This window comes from Panthera pardus, unplaced genomic scaffold, assembly GCF_024362965.1.
Source record: "Panthera pardus isolate Hobbes unplaced genomic scaffold, ASM2436296v1 HiC_scaffold_17, whole genome shotgun sequence".
NCBI classification, from domain to species: Eukaryota; Metazoa; Chordata; class Mammalia; order Carnivora; family Felidae; genus Panthera; species Panthera pardus.
This window is the reverse complement of record NW_026526732.1, coordinates 101,786,001-101,803,990: the sequence shown is the minus strand read 5'-3', so window position 1 is coordinate 101,803,990 and position 17,990 is coordinate 101,786,001. Positions and strand designations below refer to the sequence as shown.

Below are 17,990 nucleotides of genomic sequence, written 5' to 3'. Positions count from 1 at the left end.
TAAGCCTTGGTTTCTGCAACTTTAAAATAAACATAATAATAGCATAACTTCATTGGGAGTTAAATGATGTACTGCATGTTAGTAATACATGGCACAGTGTCTACGTATCAAATGTTTTAAATGCTTTTAAAAATGTTGGCTCTTAGTAGTAATAATGGGAAAAATAGTAGCAGTAACAATGAAGAAATGCTACATTTTATAATTAACATTTAAATTTACAAATTAAGAAAAACAAGGTGAGCCCTTCCCAACCAGTAATGTTCTCTTTCTAAAGTGCTAGAAACTAGACATTTCAATAGCAAAAATAATAGGCAAATACTTATTTGAATGTCCAGCCCACAGAACTGCAGGAAATACAATTAAATTTATCTCCAACTCAAACACTCTTAAAATAGTTTTCTAAACAAGGAAACAAATTATTTATTCAGTCATTTATTCACCTATTTGCTTAAAATAATTTAGTTTTTCCATGCAAAAATAATTAAATAATACTTAATAGTTATTTTATTTATTATATAATTCACTATTTAATTATTTGAAAATAATCAATTTCTAAAGGAATTTTACTGTTATTGTGATGGAAGTTCAAGAGTCCAAAATATAGTTTCAGAAACACTGATTTAGAAAATATTAAAATATTAAAGACATTACTGTAAATGTGTTTCATAGAAACTGATACCCCAAAAAATAGAAGAATCATTTCTTGTATCAATGTTTTGCTTATACACACACACACACACACACACACACACACACACACACACACATATATACTTATTATTATATATAGTGTGATGTTTATCTGTCAGAGAACTAGTATCCATCTACAGATAAAAGAGATATTTCTGTGTTTAAATTCATTTTGAAATATGTATTATTTACCATTGGCTGCCACTCTTCTCCAAGACTCAAAGAAATGAAGTTTGGTGTTTCCTGAACTTGTAAAGAACAAAGCTTGTATGCTTTTGTCCTTATAGTTAAATAAATACAATATTTAAAAGTAACATCCCGTTTGTGTCACTTTTTAATTTTATTGCATAACTAGTAATTTCATTAGCAAACTGTCAGTGTAAACAAAAACTGATTTCTTCACTCATGATCCATATTAGCCAATTTATAAATGATCTCTTTTGCAGATATTTATGTATACCTATGGTAATATTTACACATTAAATGTGTGGTTTATTTGTATTTTCTAAGCATAAACTTGAAAGAGGATATATATATTTTTTAATTTAATATATTATTTTTAAACATTGCTACAAGATTCCCTGGCTACTGAATGAGTCTACTGGGTATTGTGGCTTTAGGCTAGAGGATATGTTTTAATCTACACTTTTCTCTGGTTTGTCTCCTTTTTATTACTTAATCATCCAATGAGCCTTACAGAACTGTCAGTTTGGAAGGCAATAAACTGTGTATGGATTTTTCTTCTTTAGGATTGAGAAAGTCCCAATCATAGAAGCAATGAAAGAAACTTCCATAGACCCAGTACTTCATTTCCTGACAATCAAAGTCATGTGCTAATGATGACCTTAGGCACCTGGCTACAAATGTGAGACAAGGCTGACAAATACCCATCACTAACTCTGCAAAACAATATGTGACACGTTTTAAGATAAAAACCCAGTTCTAAGCATAATTACTGAGCAACTAGGCAGCATGTCATGTGACCTTGTTGTGACAGGCCATGGAAACAATGAACTGCCATGTCCTCAGGGAAATTGATGTGTGGGGCATGTCTGCTTACCTAGGGATCAAGGAGGGTTCTATTAACTTTTAAAGACACTAATTATTACTAGTAATCCCTCTCTGAAATTCACCTACAAACCATCAGAAGAGAGTCTTCCATTTGCAATTTTATTTTATTTTTTGTTTATTAATTTTGATAGAGAGGGAGGGGGAGCGCATGAGCAGGGGTAGGGAAGAGACAGAGGGAGAGAGAGAATCCCAAGCATGCTCTGAGTTCTGCACTGAGTCAGATGTGGGGCTCAATCCCATTACCATGAGATTATGGCCTGAGCCAAAATCAAGAGTTGAACACTTAAATGACTGAACTACCCAGGTGCTCCTCCATTTGCAATTTTAAAACTATGAGCTTAAAACACTCTATTGAGCTGAACATTTGGATGAATAACATGTTAATGTCATTAGTATCTAAGCAAAGAACACATTTTAAAGCATAGGAATGATGTCCTCTCTCAGAAGATACCAGTGTAAAAGATGAGTTCAGACATCTACTCATGGACAATGAAATGCAAACATTTCAAGCAATCAACAAACCAATGTTTATTAAACAGGCTTTGAGTTGGGCATTTTTATGAGTTTTTCTCTCCTAGACAGACTAAAAATTGAAAATACTTCGGATTTGTAGAATATCACCCATTTTTCATTGTTTTGTCATTATTTAATTCCTTTCATACAGAGGGGAAAAGCATTGTAGTCATTTACACATTAATACTATAATTCCTTCTTCACAGGTGTAGACATTTAAGTCTAAGCTAAGGATCTGAACATGTTACAAGAAAAAGGCATTGAGCTGAAAGACAGACTTAGATATATCCATTCATTTATATATACACTAATCAGTCACACAGTACACTATCTGAACTCTACTATGTACTAGGCACTAGGGTCACAAAATGTCTAGTCTATCATAATAGGGAAGGTGAAACATACCACCTTGTAACAATAAGATGAATGCAATAATGACAATATGAATTAAGAGAATAGACCAGAACAAAAGACACAGTGAAAGCTACTAAATGGAGTCAGGAGGTGCTCACAGTAAAAATAGTCCTTGGGCACTGCCTTCAGTTGAAGGATGAATATTTAAGGTAACTAAAATAGCCTCTAATCCTGGTCCCGGTCTTTATCAGCTAGGAGATGGGAGAGCAAATCAGTTATCACGCAGGAGCTCAGTTTCCTTATCCATGCAATGAAACAGAGGATTCACAGAATCATTTAGGTCTGTGATATTACTGTTCTAAATCTACTATTAGAGAATACTCCAAAAGTTGTAGAATGAGTTGCTTAACTAGAAATATAATCCAGCTCTCTAGAATTGCCATGAGGATCCTAAACTAATTTCTCTCTTGTTAATATTATACTTATGATATTATGAAAAAGTAACCATTTTCAGCATAATTTGGCCTCAATTGTATCTTTAAGACTTTAGAAAGCAACCGGGACTTTGCTTCATTTCATTAAACAGGAACCTTATCTGTCTTCCTTACTGCTGAGTATTCAAGTCTCAGAAAGCATATTTGCCACTGAGCAGGCCATCAATGAAGCAGAAAGAAACAGAATGAAGCAAGAGGAAAGGGACAGAGACAGGGACAAATCTATATGTAAAACTTGGGAAAATCATATCAGAGGAATTATTTTCTCCTTAATATTTACTAATTTGCCACAAATTATCATCCAGAAGAAAGTTATTCATGAAAGCACATACAGGTTTAATGACATCACTCTTATATGGATTACTGTTCATTTTTAAATATGACATTTAATATGTTCACTTATACTTAAGATTACATTAATGCCAAAAAAATGAAGTTGTTAAAGAAATGGTATTCAATGTATTAAAAGTTACTGTCCCTAAAATAATGTGTTAGTTTTTTTCTTTGTTCCACATACAAAATAACGTTGTGTCAAACCTATATTGAACAGTCATTATAAAACAAAAATTAAAAAAAAAAAGCCAAAATAAGATGGCCAGTTTCCTTTCCAACTTTCTTTGCTCTCTAATTTCATACTAATGACTACTCCTTTTTTCTTATAAATTCCCTTCTTTGTTTCAATATATTATTTTCTTGTCATTTCATTTTCCTTCTCCCTGCATTGCTGTTTCTTTTCCATCCTCCTTCCTGAGCTCAGTTTCTTCTATCCGCCCTTTCTTTAACACCATTGGTACTCCCCCAAATTGTAGCCACTTACATACACTGAAATCTAATCTTGAGGTGTATGAGTCCACCTATTCAACAAAAAACTGTGAGGGCTTTCTATGTGTCTGACACTATTACAAGCACTTTAATAAATACTCAATTAATTCTCATACAACTCCATGAAATAAGAACTGTTATTATTCCCATTTCAAAGGGAAGGAAACTGAGGCAGAGATAGATCCTGTAACTTACCCACAGTTGTTCGACTAACAAGTGGTAGAAAGGTGATTCTAACCTCATACTACCATTGACCCAGATCTCCCAACCTGAAATGTGGCATGGGTTCTAAAAAACTCCTCACCTGACATCAAAATTGCTACTAGGTTCTAGTGACTTTTTTACACACTCGGTATTTCTATAATTAATTATTCCTTTTTATTTCCAGTGCCCTAGTTGATTCCTTTACAAGGTCTCTCCTGAAACATCTTACTATCTTCTCACAATTTACTGTGACCCTTCCAATATACTGCCTCATTCCCCCCACCTTCCACTGCCAGGAGTGATCTTTCTAAGACCAAATCCAATTATGTCACTTCCTTACCTAAAACTATTCAGGGACTACCCTCCTCACAGCCTTCATGATAAAATCCAAACTCCTTAACATAATGTATAAGGCCAAAAAGCTTCACTGGCTACCACCATTCTATAAAACCTACAATGCAGACATACATATTCCCTATATTTCCTGAAGGCATAATTCATTTCCACAAAGATGTGCCTTTTGAGATCTCTTCCTTGATCTTTAAGCCCCTCCAGGTTGGAAGATGGGACTCTTCCAATTATGTTTTTACTTATCTGTCTCCACTATTTTATGGAGACATTTCTTGCAAGCTAGGGTTCATGACTGATATTTCTGTATATCCAACTTCTCCCATAGTACTTGGCAAACAATAGGCAATGAGCAAACACATGACAAATTAAAGAATGGACACAAAAATGAAATACTTTAAGCTTATCTCAAGTGTTGTATCAGATTAATGAGATAATCACTGCACAAAGAATGAAACTGAGTTTGGCATTTGTGATGCAACTATAACCCTCTAAGCAAGGCTTTGATATTAAACTTTCCTTCTATTTCTATAGCATTCTATCTTTCTACTCTACTAAAAGTCAGTTGATACCTTCTGCCAGCACAAGTTGACTTAAAAGAACCACCAAGAAATATAATTCCACAATGTTAGGACTTGGATCAAATGGCATCAAACAGCAGACATACTTTGGCAGTGCTCTGTGCCAATGTCCACATCTATTAAGTTTGTTTACTAACCAGTCTTATTATCTATTTCATGTTGGGATTTCTTTAGGGTGTGGTAGAATTAGACAGATGGGTTGAAAGTCTTCCTTCAGGCATAATACATATAAAATTGGGCAGATGGGTTCTAGTAATCAACCTTTAGGCCTACAACACATGGACAAAGCAGGAAGAAAAATAATACACCACTGCCGACTAATAGGTAAAAATATAGTGGGGAATAGACAAATTTTAAAATAAAATTTGAAATGTATAAATCAAAACTGGAAAGTTTCCATGTTACTTCCCTTCGAAAGTATATATTTTCAGGTAACAAGCTTTTATTATAGTAGTAATTGAACTGAGAAACCTAAAAATAATTTACAAAAAAAAGACCAATCTTAGCAATAGCTGTCCAACTGAAATACATTTTCTAGTCAGAAGAACAAGGTTCAGTTTTATTAAGTATTTCTATCAGTTAGCTGGATGAAGATTTTATAAAATATTAAATAAATGAGCAAACAAGCTTAATCTGAGAGAAAAAGATCAGAATTTAAAAGGATTTCCCCCTTGTGGAAAAATGGATTGAAATGATAAAAAGGTAAGTTAAAAAGTATTACATTTAGATCCCCCTAGAACTGAAGGGAAAACAAAATAATCCTTACACAAGTGTACAATGTAGAGATATGTATTAGAGGCAGGACACAAAAAAGAGTAGGAATTTGGGGGGCCTGGGTGGCTCAGTTGGTTGAGCTTCCAACTCTTGATTTCAGCTCAGGTCATGATCCCAGGGTTGTGGGATCAAGCACCGTGCTGGGCTCTATGCTGCACGTGGAGCCTGCTTGATATTCTCTCTCCCCATCTTTCTTTGCCCTTCCCCTGCTTGTGCACATTCTTGCTCCAATAAATAAATAAATAAATAAATAAATAAATAAATAAATTGAATGTAAGAATTACAGTTCACAATATAGTTGGCAGGACCAACTGCATAAAGGGCTGGACAGAGAAGGTAGTTCAATGTTTGGAAATATTAATAAAAAGATGGTATCTATTATGGTAGCTAGAAGCTAATTGTGCTGGAGAGCTTCTGTTAATGCCTCCATTTTCAAAGTCTGCCTTTCTTTCCTCTGCTCAGTGCCCCCAGGATACTGTTGACCTGCAGGTACTACATTGAGCTCTCCTTCACTCTGAGCTCCGGTTGGCTTTAGTCAAATGAAGCACAAGCAGGAGGTGAGGAAACAAAGAAAGTGAGATCAAGGTTTTTTTTATGTCTATTAGCTGTTCCTTGTACTGAGTTAGTCCCAGACACAAAAGGTCATGGTACTTTCTGCCAGTTATCTCCATACATCCTCTGCCATCTCTAATTCCAGCAATGACTTCTTTTTCTCACTCCTTTAGGGCAAAGGGTACTAAGGATGCTCTGCTGTTACTAGCCCTGGGGAATTCCCCGTGCCATTTGGATTTTTGTGACTCTCTCCTTCATTAACATTTTCTCAAATAAGTCCAATTCAGTATGACATCTATTTTCTGCGAGCACCCTGACAGATAAACTGAAACATCAAATACTTATTACATGCCAAGCACATAGAAGAAACTGTTATGTTTAATGGTTTTAACATTCCTCCAAGGAAGTTTCCATTTTGCCATGTACTTTACTGCTGAATAAATGGATGTGTCCAGAGGGTAATTTGCTTAAGGTCAAACAGCAAGTAGGGTAACCAACATGGATTTGATCCCAAGCCATTTGACTTAGAGCCCATGCTGGTCACTGCTATACTCATTTGACTCTGTCAGGGTCCACCCAGGAAAAATTCTTTCCCTCTGGCTTCATACTCTCATAGGAATTGAACAAAGTAGTGTTTAAAGGCAATGTCAGGGAGTGAGGGATCTCATAACTCTGAGATATGTGAATGGAGTACAAGTTTGTAAAATCTTTCTGAAAAGCAGTTTGACAACATGCATCGAGGACTTTAAAACATAGATTAATCTGAACGAGAAGAACTCCAAAGACAACCATAAAACAAGTAACAAAATGACAATAAGTAAATACCTATCAATAATTACTGTGAATACAAATGGACACTCCAATCATACAGTCTGGTCAAAAGACATGGAGTGACAGATGGATAAAAGGCAAGACCCATGTATATGCTACCTACAAAAGACTCATTTCAGACTTAAAGATACATGCAGATTCAAAGGGACAGAAAAACATTTATTATACAAATGGAGGTGAAAAAAAAGCCAGAGTAGTAATATTTATATCAGACAAAATAGCTTTAAAACAAAGACTATACCAAGAGACAAAGAACGCTACATAATCATAGAGGGAATGATCCAACAAGAAGATATAACAATTGTAAATATTTATGCACCCAGCATGAGAGCAACCAAATACATAAAGCACCCATTAACAAATATAAAAGAAGTAACCAGTAATAATACAATAATCGTAAGGGACTTTAACACCCCATTTCCATCAATGGATTGATCACCCAAACAGAAAATCAGCAAGGAAACGGTGGATTTGAATGACACATTAAACCAAATGGATCTAATAGATATATTTAGAACATTCCATCCTAAATCAACATAATATACACATTCTTTTTAAGTGCACATGGAATATTCTTCAGAACAGATCACATGTTAGGCCACAAATCAAGTGTCAACAAATTCAAAATGATTGAAGTCATACCATGAATCTTTTCCAACCACAATGCAATGAAACTAGAAATCTACCACAGGAAAAAATGTGGAAAAAGCACAAATACATGAATGTTAAATAACATTCTACTAAACAATGAGTGGGCAAATCAAGAAATTAAAAAGGAAATCAAATAATATATGGAGACAAATGAAAATGAAAACACAATGGTCCAAATGTTTGGGATGCAACAAATGTTATTCTAAGAGGAAAGTTTATAGCAATACAGGCCTACCTCAAGAAACAAGAATCTCAAATAAACAACCTAAACTTATATCTAAAAGGAACTTAAAAGAAGAACAATTAAAACACCATATTAGTAGAAGACAAGAAATTATAAAGATTAGAGCAGAAATAAACTAAAATGAAACTAAACAAAAGAACAAATCAATGAAAATAGAAACTGATTTTTTTAAAAGATCAGCAAAATTGATAAACCTTTAACCACACTCTTCAAAACAAAAGAGAGAGAAAACACAAATAAATGAAATCAGAAATGAAAGAGGAGAAATAACAACCATATCACAGATACACAAAGTATAATAAGAGATTATGAAACATGATATGCCAACAAATTGGACACACTAGAAAAAATGTATCCATTTCTAGAAATGTATAACCTCCCAAAAACAAATCAGGAAGAAATAGAAAATTTAAACAGATCAATCAGCAGTAATGAAATTGAATCAATTATCAAAAAAATTCTAACAAAAAAAAAGTTCAGAAGCAGATGGTTTCACAGGTAAATTCCAGCAAACACGTAAAAAAGAGTTAATACCTCTTCTCAAACAATTCCAAAAAAAAAAAAAAAAAAGAATAGAAAAGCTTCCAAATTCATTCTATGAGGACAGCAGTACCCTGATACCAAGTACGACAGAAAAAGAGAACTATAGGCCACCATCTCTGATGAACACAGATGTAACAATCCTCAACAAAAGATTAGCAAACTAAATCCAACAATACATTAAAAATATCATTAACCATAATCAAGGGGGATTTATTCCTGGGATACAAGAATGGCTCAATATTTACAAACCAATCATTATGATACATCATATCAACAAGGGAATGGATAAACATCATATGATCATTTCAATAGATGCAAAAAAAGCATCTGACAAAGCATAACATCCATTCATGATAAAAACCGTCAACAAAGTAGGTTTAGAGGGAACATATGTCGAGATAATACAGGTCCTATATGAAAAAAACTACAAGTAGCATCATATTCAATGGTAAAAACTGAGAGCTTTTCCCCTATGGTCAGGAACAATACAGGGATGTCTACTCTCACAACTTTTGTTAAACATAGTACTGAAAGTCCTAGCCACAGCAATGAGACAACAAAGAGAAAGAAAAAGGCAGCCAAACTGGTAGGGAAGAAGTAAAACTTTTACTATTTGCATATGTCTTCATACTATATATAGAAAACCCTAAAGACTCTACCAAAAAACTACTAGAGCTGATAAATAATTTCAGTAACGTCAAAGGATACAAAATCAATATACAGAAATCCATTGTATGTCTATACACTAATAATGAAGTAAGAGAAAGAGAGATTAAGAAAACAATCCCATTGCAGCGCCTGGGTGGTTTAGTCAGTTGACTTCCGCTCAGGTCATGATCTTGCATTTTGGGAGTTAGAGCCCTGCTGTCAGTGCAGAGCCTGCTTAGGATCTTCCGTTCCCCTCTCTCTTTGCACCTCCCCCCTGCTCATGCTCTCTCTCTCTCTCAAAACTAAATAAACATTTAAAAAAAGGAGAAAGAAAACAATCCTCTTTACATTTGCATCAAAAATAATAAAATATCTAAGAATAAACTTAATTAAGGAAGTGAAAGACCTGTAGTCTAAAAACTATAAAATACTGATGAAAGAAAGTGAAGACAGCACAAACAAGTGGAAAGATATTCCATGCTCATGGAATGGGAAAACAAATATTCTTAAAATGTCCATTTAACCCAAAGCAATCTATACATTTAATTCAATCCTTATCAAAAATACCAATAGCATTTTTCATAGAACTAGAAAAAATAACCTTAAACTTTGTATGGAACCACAAAAGACCCTGAATAGCCAAAGTAATCTTCAAAAAGAACAAAATGGGAGGTATCACAATCCCACATTTCAAGTTACACTATAAAACTGTAGTGATCAAAACGGTATGGTACTAGCACAAAAAGAGACACAGATCAGTGGAGCAGAATAGAGAACCCAGAAATAAACCCACAATTATAAGGTCAATTTATCTTTGACAAAGAAGGTAAGATTATGCAATGGGAAAAAGAAAATCTCTTCAACAAATGGTGTTGGAAAAATGAGACAACTCCATGCAAAAGAATGAAACTAGACCACTTTTTTATACTATACACAAAAATAAACTCAACATGGATTAAGGACCTAATCGTGAGACTGAAACCATAAAAATCCTAAAATAGAGCACAGTAATTTCTCTGACATTGGCTACAGCAACATTTTTCTAGATATGTCTCCTGTGGCAAGAGAAACAAAAGCTAAGAGAAACAAAACTAAACTACTGGGACTACACCAAAATAAAAAGCTTCTGGGCCACAAAGGAAACAATCAATCAAACTAAAAGCCAACTAAATGGGAGGAATTATTTGCCAATGACATATCTGATAAAGAGTTAGTATCCAAAATCTATAAAGAACTTATAAAACTCAATTCCCCCCAAAATGAATAATCCAATTAGCAAATGGACAGAAGACACGAATAGACACTCTTCCAAAAAAGACCAACAGATTCTTAATTATAGAGAACAAACTGATAGCTCCCAGAGCACAGGTGGGTGGGGAGATGGGAAAATAAGTGAAGGGGATTAACACTTATCATGATGAGCACTGAGTAGTATATAGAGTTGTTGAATAACAAAAATCACTGTATCATACACCTGAAATTAATATAACACTGTATGTTAAGTATACTGGAATTAAAATTTTTAAAAATGTTTCGGAACTAGAAAAAGTAATTGTTGCACATCACTGTGCATGTAGCAAATGCTCCTGAGTTTAACTTGAGTAAAGTTATGTGAATTTTACCACAATTCAAATAAAAACATGCACTTATCCTTAGGCCCATTAATTCTACTTACAAATGTCTATCCTAAGGAAATAATCAGAGATATGAATAATGATTTGAATTCTAAATTGTTCATTGCATAGTAAGGTACTTGGACAAAAAGAAATCTGAATAACCTTGATATTCAACAATAGGAAAACGGTTAACTAAATTATTATACATGCATGTATACATACTCACATAGATATGGAATATTAACATTATTAAAACCATGTCCTGGAAAAAGAATGTGCTGAGGAAATTCTCACATTGTTAACACAGAATCCAAAAGATTATCACATTGTATACTCTATGTTTTAAAGTGTGTATGTGTATGTGTGTATAGGCATGTGCCAGAAAAAAATGATTTAAAGACAAGACTACAAAATATAACTGTGGTTATCTTTACATTTGGGAATATGAATGATTACTTCATATCTGTTATGTAACTTCTATTTGCTTTTCTCCACTTTCCAGTTTTGTACTGGAAAAATAAAAATTATTTTAAAGTATCAATAACTATGATTAAAAAGATATCACAATAACATAACTATGTAATCATAATAATAATGATTACAATAACTATGATTTAACTGTGGTTAAAATAATAGGAACTGCAAAATCTGAAAAAGAGAATATTCAAGAAAATGTGAATGAAGGGCTATCAAGGGAAGGGAATTTGAAACTCATCCTGTACAGATCAGATCAAAGAACCTGAACCAACAGTTATTAGAGAAAGACAGACTGACTTAATAGAAGGACAGGAATTTAAATAGAATTTTTAAAAATGAGAACAGGTTATCTTAAAATGTTTCGATTTTTCTGTCATTGGAAGTATTTGAGAAATGGCTTGACCATAATTTTTGAGGAATCTTCACAGTGATTTAAACTCTAGACAGGTGGTTAGACCTAGAAATCTCTTTCACCAGAGATTCTAACATTTGGATGCTACCTAATAAAAATATCTAAGTATTTCCATTCCTCACCATCAGTAACTTACTTCTTTGGGGTAAGGTATTACTGTTCCTGGGAATTCTCTTTTAACTCCTTTGGGGGTGGGGGTGGGAGGGGCAAAGCAGATTGCCTTACTGAGTTCAAAAGTAGTTCCTTTGGGGTCAGAGTACATTTTTTTTTATCATTGTATACTTACTTCTTCCAACACTTCCAAGTATACAGTTCACCTATACGAACTCAGACTTTTTATTTGCATAAGCCAATGCACCAGACCTGACTAATACACTAACCTCCAGATCTACACCAACAGCTTGTCCCTTGGCCTCACCAACATGCTTCATTTCTTACCCGGGGTAGCCCCATCTCCTGGCATCTACTGAGCCTCTGGCCCCTCCACTAGATTCCCAGAGAGCCATGAAACATAACAAAGAAAGACCAAGTTCATGGGTTTGGGGTGAACAAAGTGAACTTCCACCCTTCTCCCCAGCTGCTCCCCTTATTGTCCCAAGATGTGGTGACTCTATAAGGCTTCTCTCAAGGCACCTCACATAGCCAAGCAAATAGCCCTGTTTCCTTAAGCAGCTGTGACCATCTTGTGTTTGCTTTCCCTCTTTTTTCTTTCACTTCCCTTTTGTCACTTCACTGTGATTATTTGCCCCAGTAAAGCATTAGCACATATTTTGCTTTCAGGTCTGTATTCCCAAGGATCCACACTAAGATAGCAATTGAAATTTTACTGTGAGTTAGTTAACCAAAAAATGAATCCTTCTGAAAGCATGAGCCACAGGTAAACTCTCATACAAAGGACCAAAGGGAAGAATTGATCTGTGGCCTGGAGAAGGACAAGAGGCCTGCCATGTGCAGCAGCTGGAGGTCCCTAGGGCCAGAAACATGGCCTGATGACAGTGGGTGGACATCCAAGAATGACCGACCAATCAAAGTCACTTCTGTCTGTGTTGTCTAAAGCTTGCAGAGGAAAAGTTTTACTAGTAAACTTGTCCCTTGCCTTAGCCCTCCCCAAACGCTATTAAGCAACCTGCTAGATGATACCATCATTTCCCAAGGCCCTTCTCACAGACTTTAATTCCCATTATGCTCCCAATCCTTGTGCCCTCTACTCACCAACTTTCAGCTCCCCGCCTACAATGACCATGCATGCCACACTCAGAACATTGCTTCTGTCCACAGGGAATTCTAAAGTCCCCATCACATAGAGGCCTTTGAGGAATGGAAGATTCATATCCACAAGGACAGTCCTGTCTGAGGAAGAAAAAGAAATTGCTCAGACACATAAGCAATACAAGAATTGCCTTCTCTCCTCTAGTGATTTACCCTGAGATTCTCTAGGCAATTTAGGAGCTGCTTATGTTGCTACCAATGCCAGGCCGGGTGCAGCAACAAGAACAGGTAGTTTTCAAAGGACTAGGCCTTAATAAAGAGACAGGAGTTTAAAAAAATGCATGATTAATAAATTCTTCCATTGCCTAAAAAAACAAGTGTTATGGCCAAAAGGCAGTGTTTATGCCTCAAACAGCTCCCCCAGGCCTACTTTAGTGCACATGTATAGGAAAGTTCCCTATCCTCTGGCCCTTCCCTTCACTTTGACTGTAATTTCAGGGAGGCAGAGAAGCAGAGATATGACCTTGGCTTCTGAAGTCAGATGATTTGGATGTGAATCCCAGCACTGCTACTTATTAACTGTATGAACCAACACATTTACCTTTCTGTGCCTCAGTTATCTAATCTGTGAAACGGGAATAATAAAAATGCCTGCTTCATTCACAGGGTTCTTGTGAGGGTGAAATGAGTTCACAAATCTAAAGTGCTTATACAGTACTAGTAAGTAATTCTCAATCTCCTACCTACAATGTAAAGCAAAGGTCTAGTGTGTGCTCAAGAAATGCTGGATATTTTCATTACTGGTACTGTTGTCAATTAACCTGGCATGCTTGTAGAGCTCCTCTGACAACACAAAACCGTTGTTCTTCATCGCCCATTTCATAAAGTTTCCATACGACTTCATAAAAAAAAGAAAGATTTTTGTCTGAAAGTAACAATAAGGCAATACATGAATAAAAATTCTTATTTAAAACAGAAAATATTTTGTGTATGCCAAAGTATTAAGTGTTACTTTCTGAGGCTTAGTAGTAATTCAACACAAATTAAAGATCTCAAATAAATGTTTCTACTTAAATTTCAAGTACCATAATCAGTGACACATGTAAAGGTTTTAAGGAATTTTTTTAACATAATTTCATGTCTCATTCCAGGAAACAATGTACCCTGCTGTTCTAAAGGACCTGCCCTCCACCAAAGTAATTTCTCATAGGGTGTCTTTTCTAGTCCCTACTTCGCTAGTTATAAGACTGCCACACCTTCCTGTGACAGAGACTCTAGGGTTGTAAACCAAACAATTTCTCTTTTCCTACGGGGTTCATAGCTAGACTATCTTTTCTAGCCTCCTCTGCATATGGTGAAGCCCATATGACTGAGCTGTAGTCAATAAAATATAGGAAGGATTGAAATGTGACCTCTCTAGGCCTGGTTCATAAACTCTCCGGTAGGCACTTTCTCCTTCCCCTTGTCTCTCAGTCGGACAGTAGAACAATGGTTCTCAAGGTATGGCTGTGGTCCAACAGCCACCACCTACTCACCCATTCAAAATCAACCCAAGTTTTAGCTCTGCTAGTAAGATATTCCCAGTCTCCTCACTGGATCCACCACTCCTGCCATGGAAATCTGTCTCTGGTTTGCTATCCCATACCCTATACATTCTAATATCAGAACACTAAAACATATTATTATTACATCCATAATTAGTGTGTGTAAGGAGATGATTGTCACTGGGCTGGTCCTTAGTGTAATTATGCCTTTCTCACCCACTGTAACTTTCTTATGGGAATCCATTTTTAACAACCCTTGTGCTTATTGTGAATTCATAGATAAAGTTGTTGGGTGGCTCAGTCAGTTAAGCATCAGACTCTTGATTTTGGCTCAGGTCATGATCTCATGGTCATGAAATCAAGCCGCATGTCGGGCTCTACATTAAGTGTGGAGCCTGCTTAAGATTCTTTCTCCCTCTCCTTCTACCCCTCCCCTGCCTGTGCTCTCTCTCAAATAAATAAATAAATAAATAAATAAATAAATAAATAAATAAATAACAAAAAAAAAGATACAGTTGCTAAATAAAGATTTCCCAGATCTGCGGTGTTTAGGTCCCTACACAACTTAAACTCAAGAGTACATTGGTAACAGATACAAATGAACCATCAGGCTAAGACGAAAATAAATAAATATTCCAATTTTATCTCTGGTGCTTTAAAAACATTCAAACAAAAGAGTGAAATATCCAGAGAATGTTCTAGGTTTAACACACATTTTGGAAGTTCATGAGTTTAATATGACTTCAAAATTAAGATGCAAATTATTTCAAGCAAGCACCTTTAAAAATTAAAAAAGTTCTATGCCAATAACCCCTATCTATTCCAACCTATGGCCCAAACTACCAACATTTGGCTGCCAAGCCTGATTTTAAAAATGATTAAATTGCTTCAATAAACGTTTTATCTCATCTACAGAGTACTCACATGCACAAAAGCATGATATTAGGCTTCGTTTTAACATACTTATCAGTTAAAATAGGACAATTTCCGTCCTTTTGGTCTTTATCACATACTCCTCTTAGAAGAAATTTCTCCTTTTGATTGCCCTATCCATTCCAAATATACCAACAAATTTCACACAAATTGCAGGTAGCTTAACTATTGCAAGCTCCATGAGAACAGAGACCACAGCTGCAATTCTCACATTTACTTGCTCAGGACCTTGAACAGTAGATACTCAAAAATAACACCAAAGAACATACACATACCCCACATGTAAAATCTAATAGCTATACAAGAGGAAGTATAGGATGAAGACAAGAGTAGAAACATTGCTCTTATTTTACTTTGAAATTGCCTGGATCTGTCTAGTCACCTTTTCTTCTTTCTTTTCCTCCCACGTGATGTGTCAAATCTTGTTGAGTGGTAGGAATTCAAAGATGAGGAAGACATGTTTCCCATCATCAGATGAGGACAGATAAACAAATAAGTACAATGCGATATACTTGAAATGATAATATAATTGACCTTTGAGCAATATAGGTTTGAACTGCATGGATCCACTGTATTTGATAAATACAATATGGTACTTTAAATGTCCATTATGTTCCTTCTGATTTCCTTAATAACATTGTCTTTTCTCTAGCTTACTTACTATTGTAAGACTACAATAGATATTATAAGTAACCTACAAAATATGTATTAATTGTTTCTGTTATTGGTAAATCTTCTGGTCAACAGTAGGCTATTAGTAGTTACATTTGGGGGAGTTCAAAGTTATACACAGATTTTTGACTGCACAGCGTGGGGGATCAGCACCCTAACTCCCATGTTGTTCAAGGTCAACTGTATATTTTTTCATTAAATGGAGGTTGACCTCATCTTTACTCCCAACTACTTCAAAATAGAAATTCTATCAATGTGCTTAATAAAAAAAATTCTGTGAAGATGAAAGAAACAAATGCCCTATAAATATTTGTATCAAGGATATTTTGTACCATAATAACAGAGACTACAGCTATCCATACAAGAAACATAGGCAAAAGAATCCATTCCAAACTAGTCTCCAGAGCAGATCAGCTACACGTCCAAACTGACCAACCCTGAGCTACAATGACAGCTTCTAGTGGATTTCTATCTTTCCCAGGTGTGGAAAGTTAGGATCAATATGCCACTTTCTTTAAGTAGCTTCATTTCCATGAAATTATTCAAAACATTTCAGAAAAAAAAATCACTCAGTAACATTTATACAAACCACTTAAAAACATGAATGATAGACCACCTCTAAATTAACTGTGGCCTGATGCTTTTCATCTTGCCTTGCTTTGACCAAGGCTTTTCCATCCTGCTCTGTCAGTGACCAATCTATCCTACTTGAGAGAATGAGCATGGGCATATGGAGGGAACCATCTGGAATTTCTGTTGCTCGATGGGAGGCTGATGGGGGAACAGATCTGGAAAGAGACTCCAAAAAGAATTAACGAGTACCAGATGTAATTAAAGACTGCTTTTTCCCCCCAAAGGAGTTTGGGACCAGCCTTGGGGTGGTGCCTCTTGGTTCCAAATTATACCCCCTTTCCACGTGTTCATCTATCAAACACTAAACATCCCACCATCTTTATTTTGGCATCTTGTGCCAAGCAGTGTTTTGTTTGTTTGTTTGTTTGTTTTCTCCCCTTAAAGAGTTGTATTTTGACAATTATAAGGGCAAAGCTTTAGAAATAATGTCTGGAAATTTAACGCTATGAAAGAATCACCTGAAATTCCCCATATATCAAATGCAACAACAACAAAGATGCTTTAGTCTTCTGTACATGCACTAGCTACCCTTATGACCAGAAAGCCTGAGCCAAATCAAAAACCAGATGCCTCTGGACAGAGGGCTAGGGATTTTTTTGTATCAGGACTAATCTGGTTACAAAGCATTCCATGTCATTTTAACACTAGATTTAAACTCATTTTTTTTTTTTTGCAGCAAAGTGAGAGAATCAAGGTCACTATTGTGTAGCATTCCAAGGGTCTGACACTTGTCTAAATCCTGCAGAAATGAGATCAAGGGCGAAGGGCACAGATCCTGGGAATAATGATGGGGTCACATTAACAGGCATAATTTAGGGCAGGCAGACCCACTACTTGTATGGTACTCACTGTATCAGGCCCCATAACTTAGGTGCTGAAGACAGTTTCCATTACAACCCTGCTATTGTCAAAAACACAGCCTACAACCAACTTTGGACACAGCTCAGACTTCTGAGGGAGAATGATGGCATGCAAGGGCAGAGCAGGACATACAAGGATTATTTGTGGGCTTGTTATGTTCCTGTATCTTCCATAATTAACAAGTACACATAATCGTTTTTACATTCAACCTTAGCCACAATATCTCCCATAAATATATGAACTAATGGAAAAGTTACATGCTAATGCCATTTAAAACAGTGATTGGTTGTGGTTTTTTTCCTCTGATTGCTTA

At 35.5% G+C, this 17,990-nt stretch overlaps 1 protein-coding gene across 2 annotated transcripts in view; it reads right to left on the bottom strand.

Annotated features, from left to right (window-relative positions):
* The window catches only part of PKHD1 (PKHD1 ciliary IPT domain containing fibrocystin/polyductin), a 488,429-nt gene that overhangs the window by 171,471 nt on the left and 298,968 nt on the right, over positions 1–17,990 (bottom strand). For both annotated transcript variants that reach the window (XR_002082091.2, XM_019457395.2), the window contains exon 53: positions 13,038–13,175. Coding sequence is in view for 1 of the 2 variants with exons in the window: in XM_019457395.2 (XP_019312940.2) it covers positions 13,038–13,175 (138 nt within the window). In the remaining variant the exon portion in view is untranslated. The remainder of the gene's footprint in view (positions 1–13,037; positions 13,176–17,990) is intronic.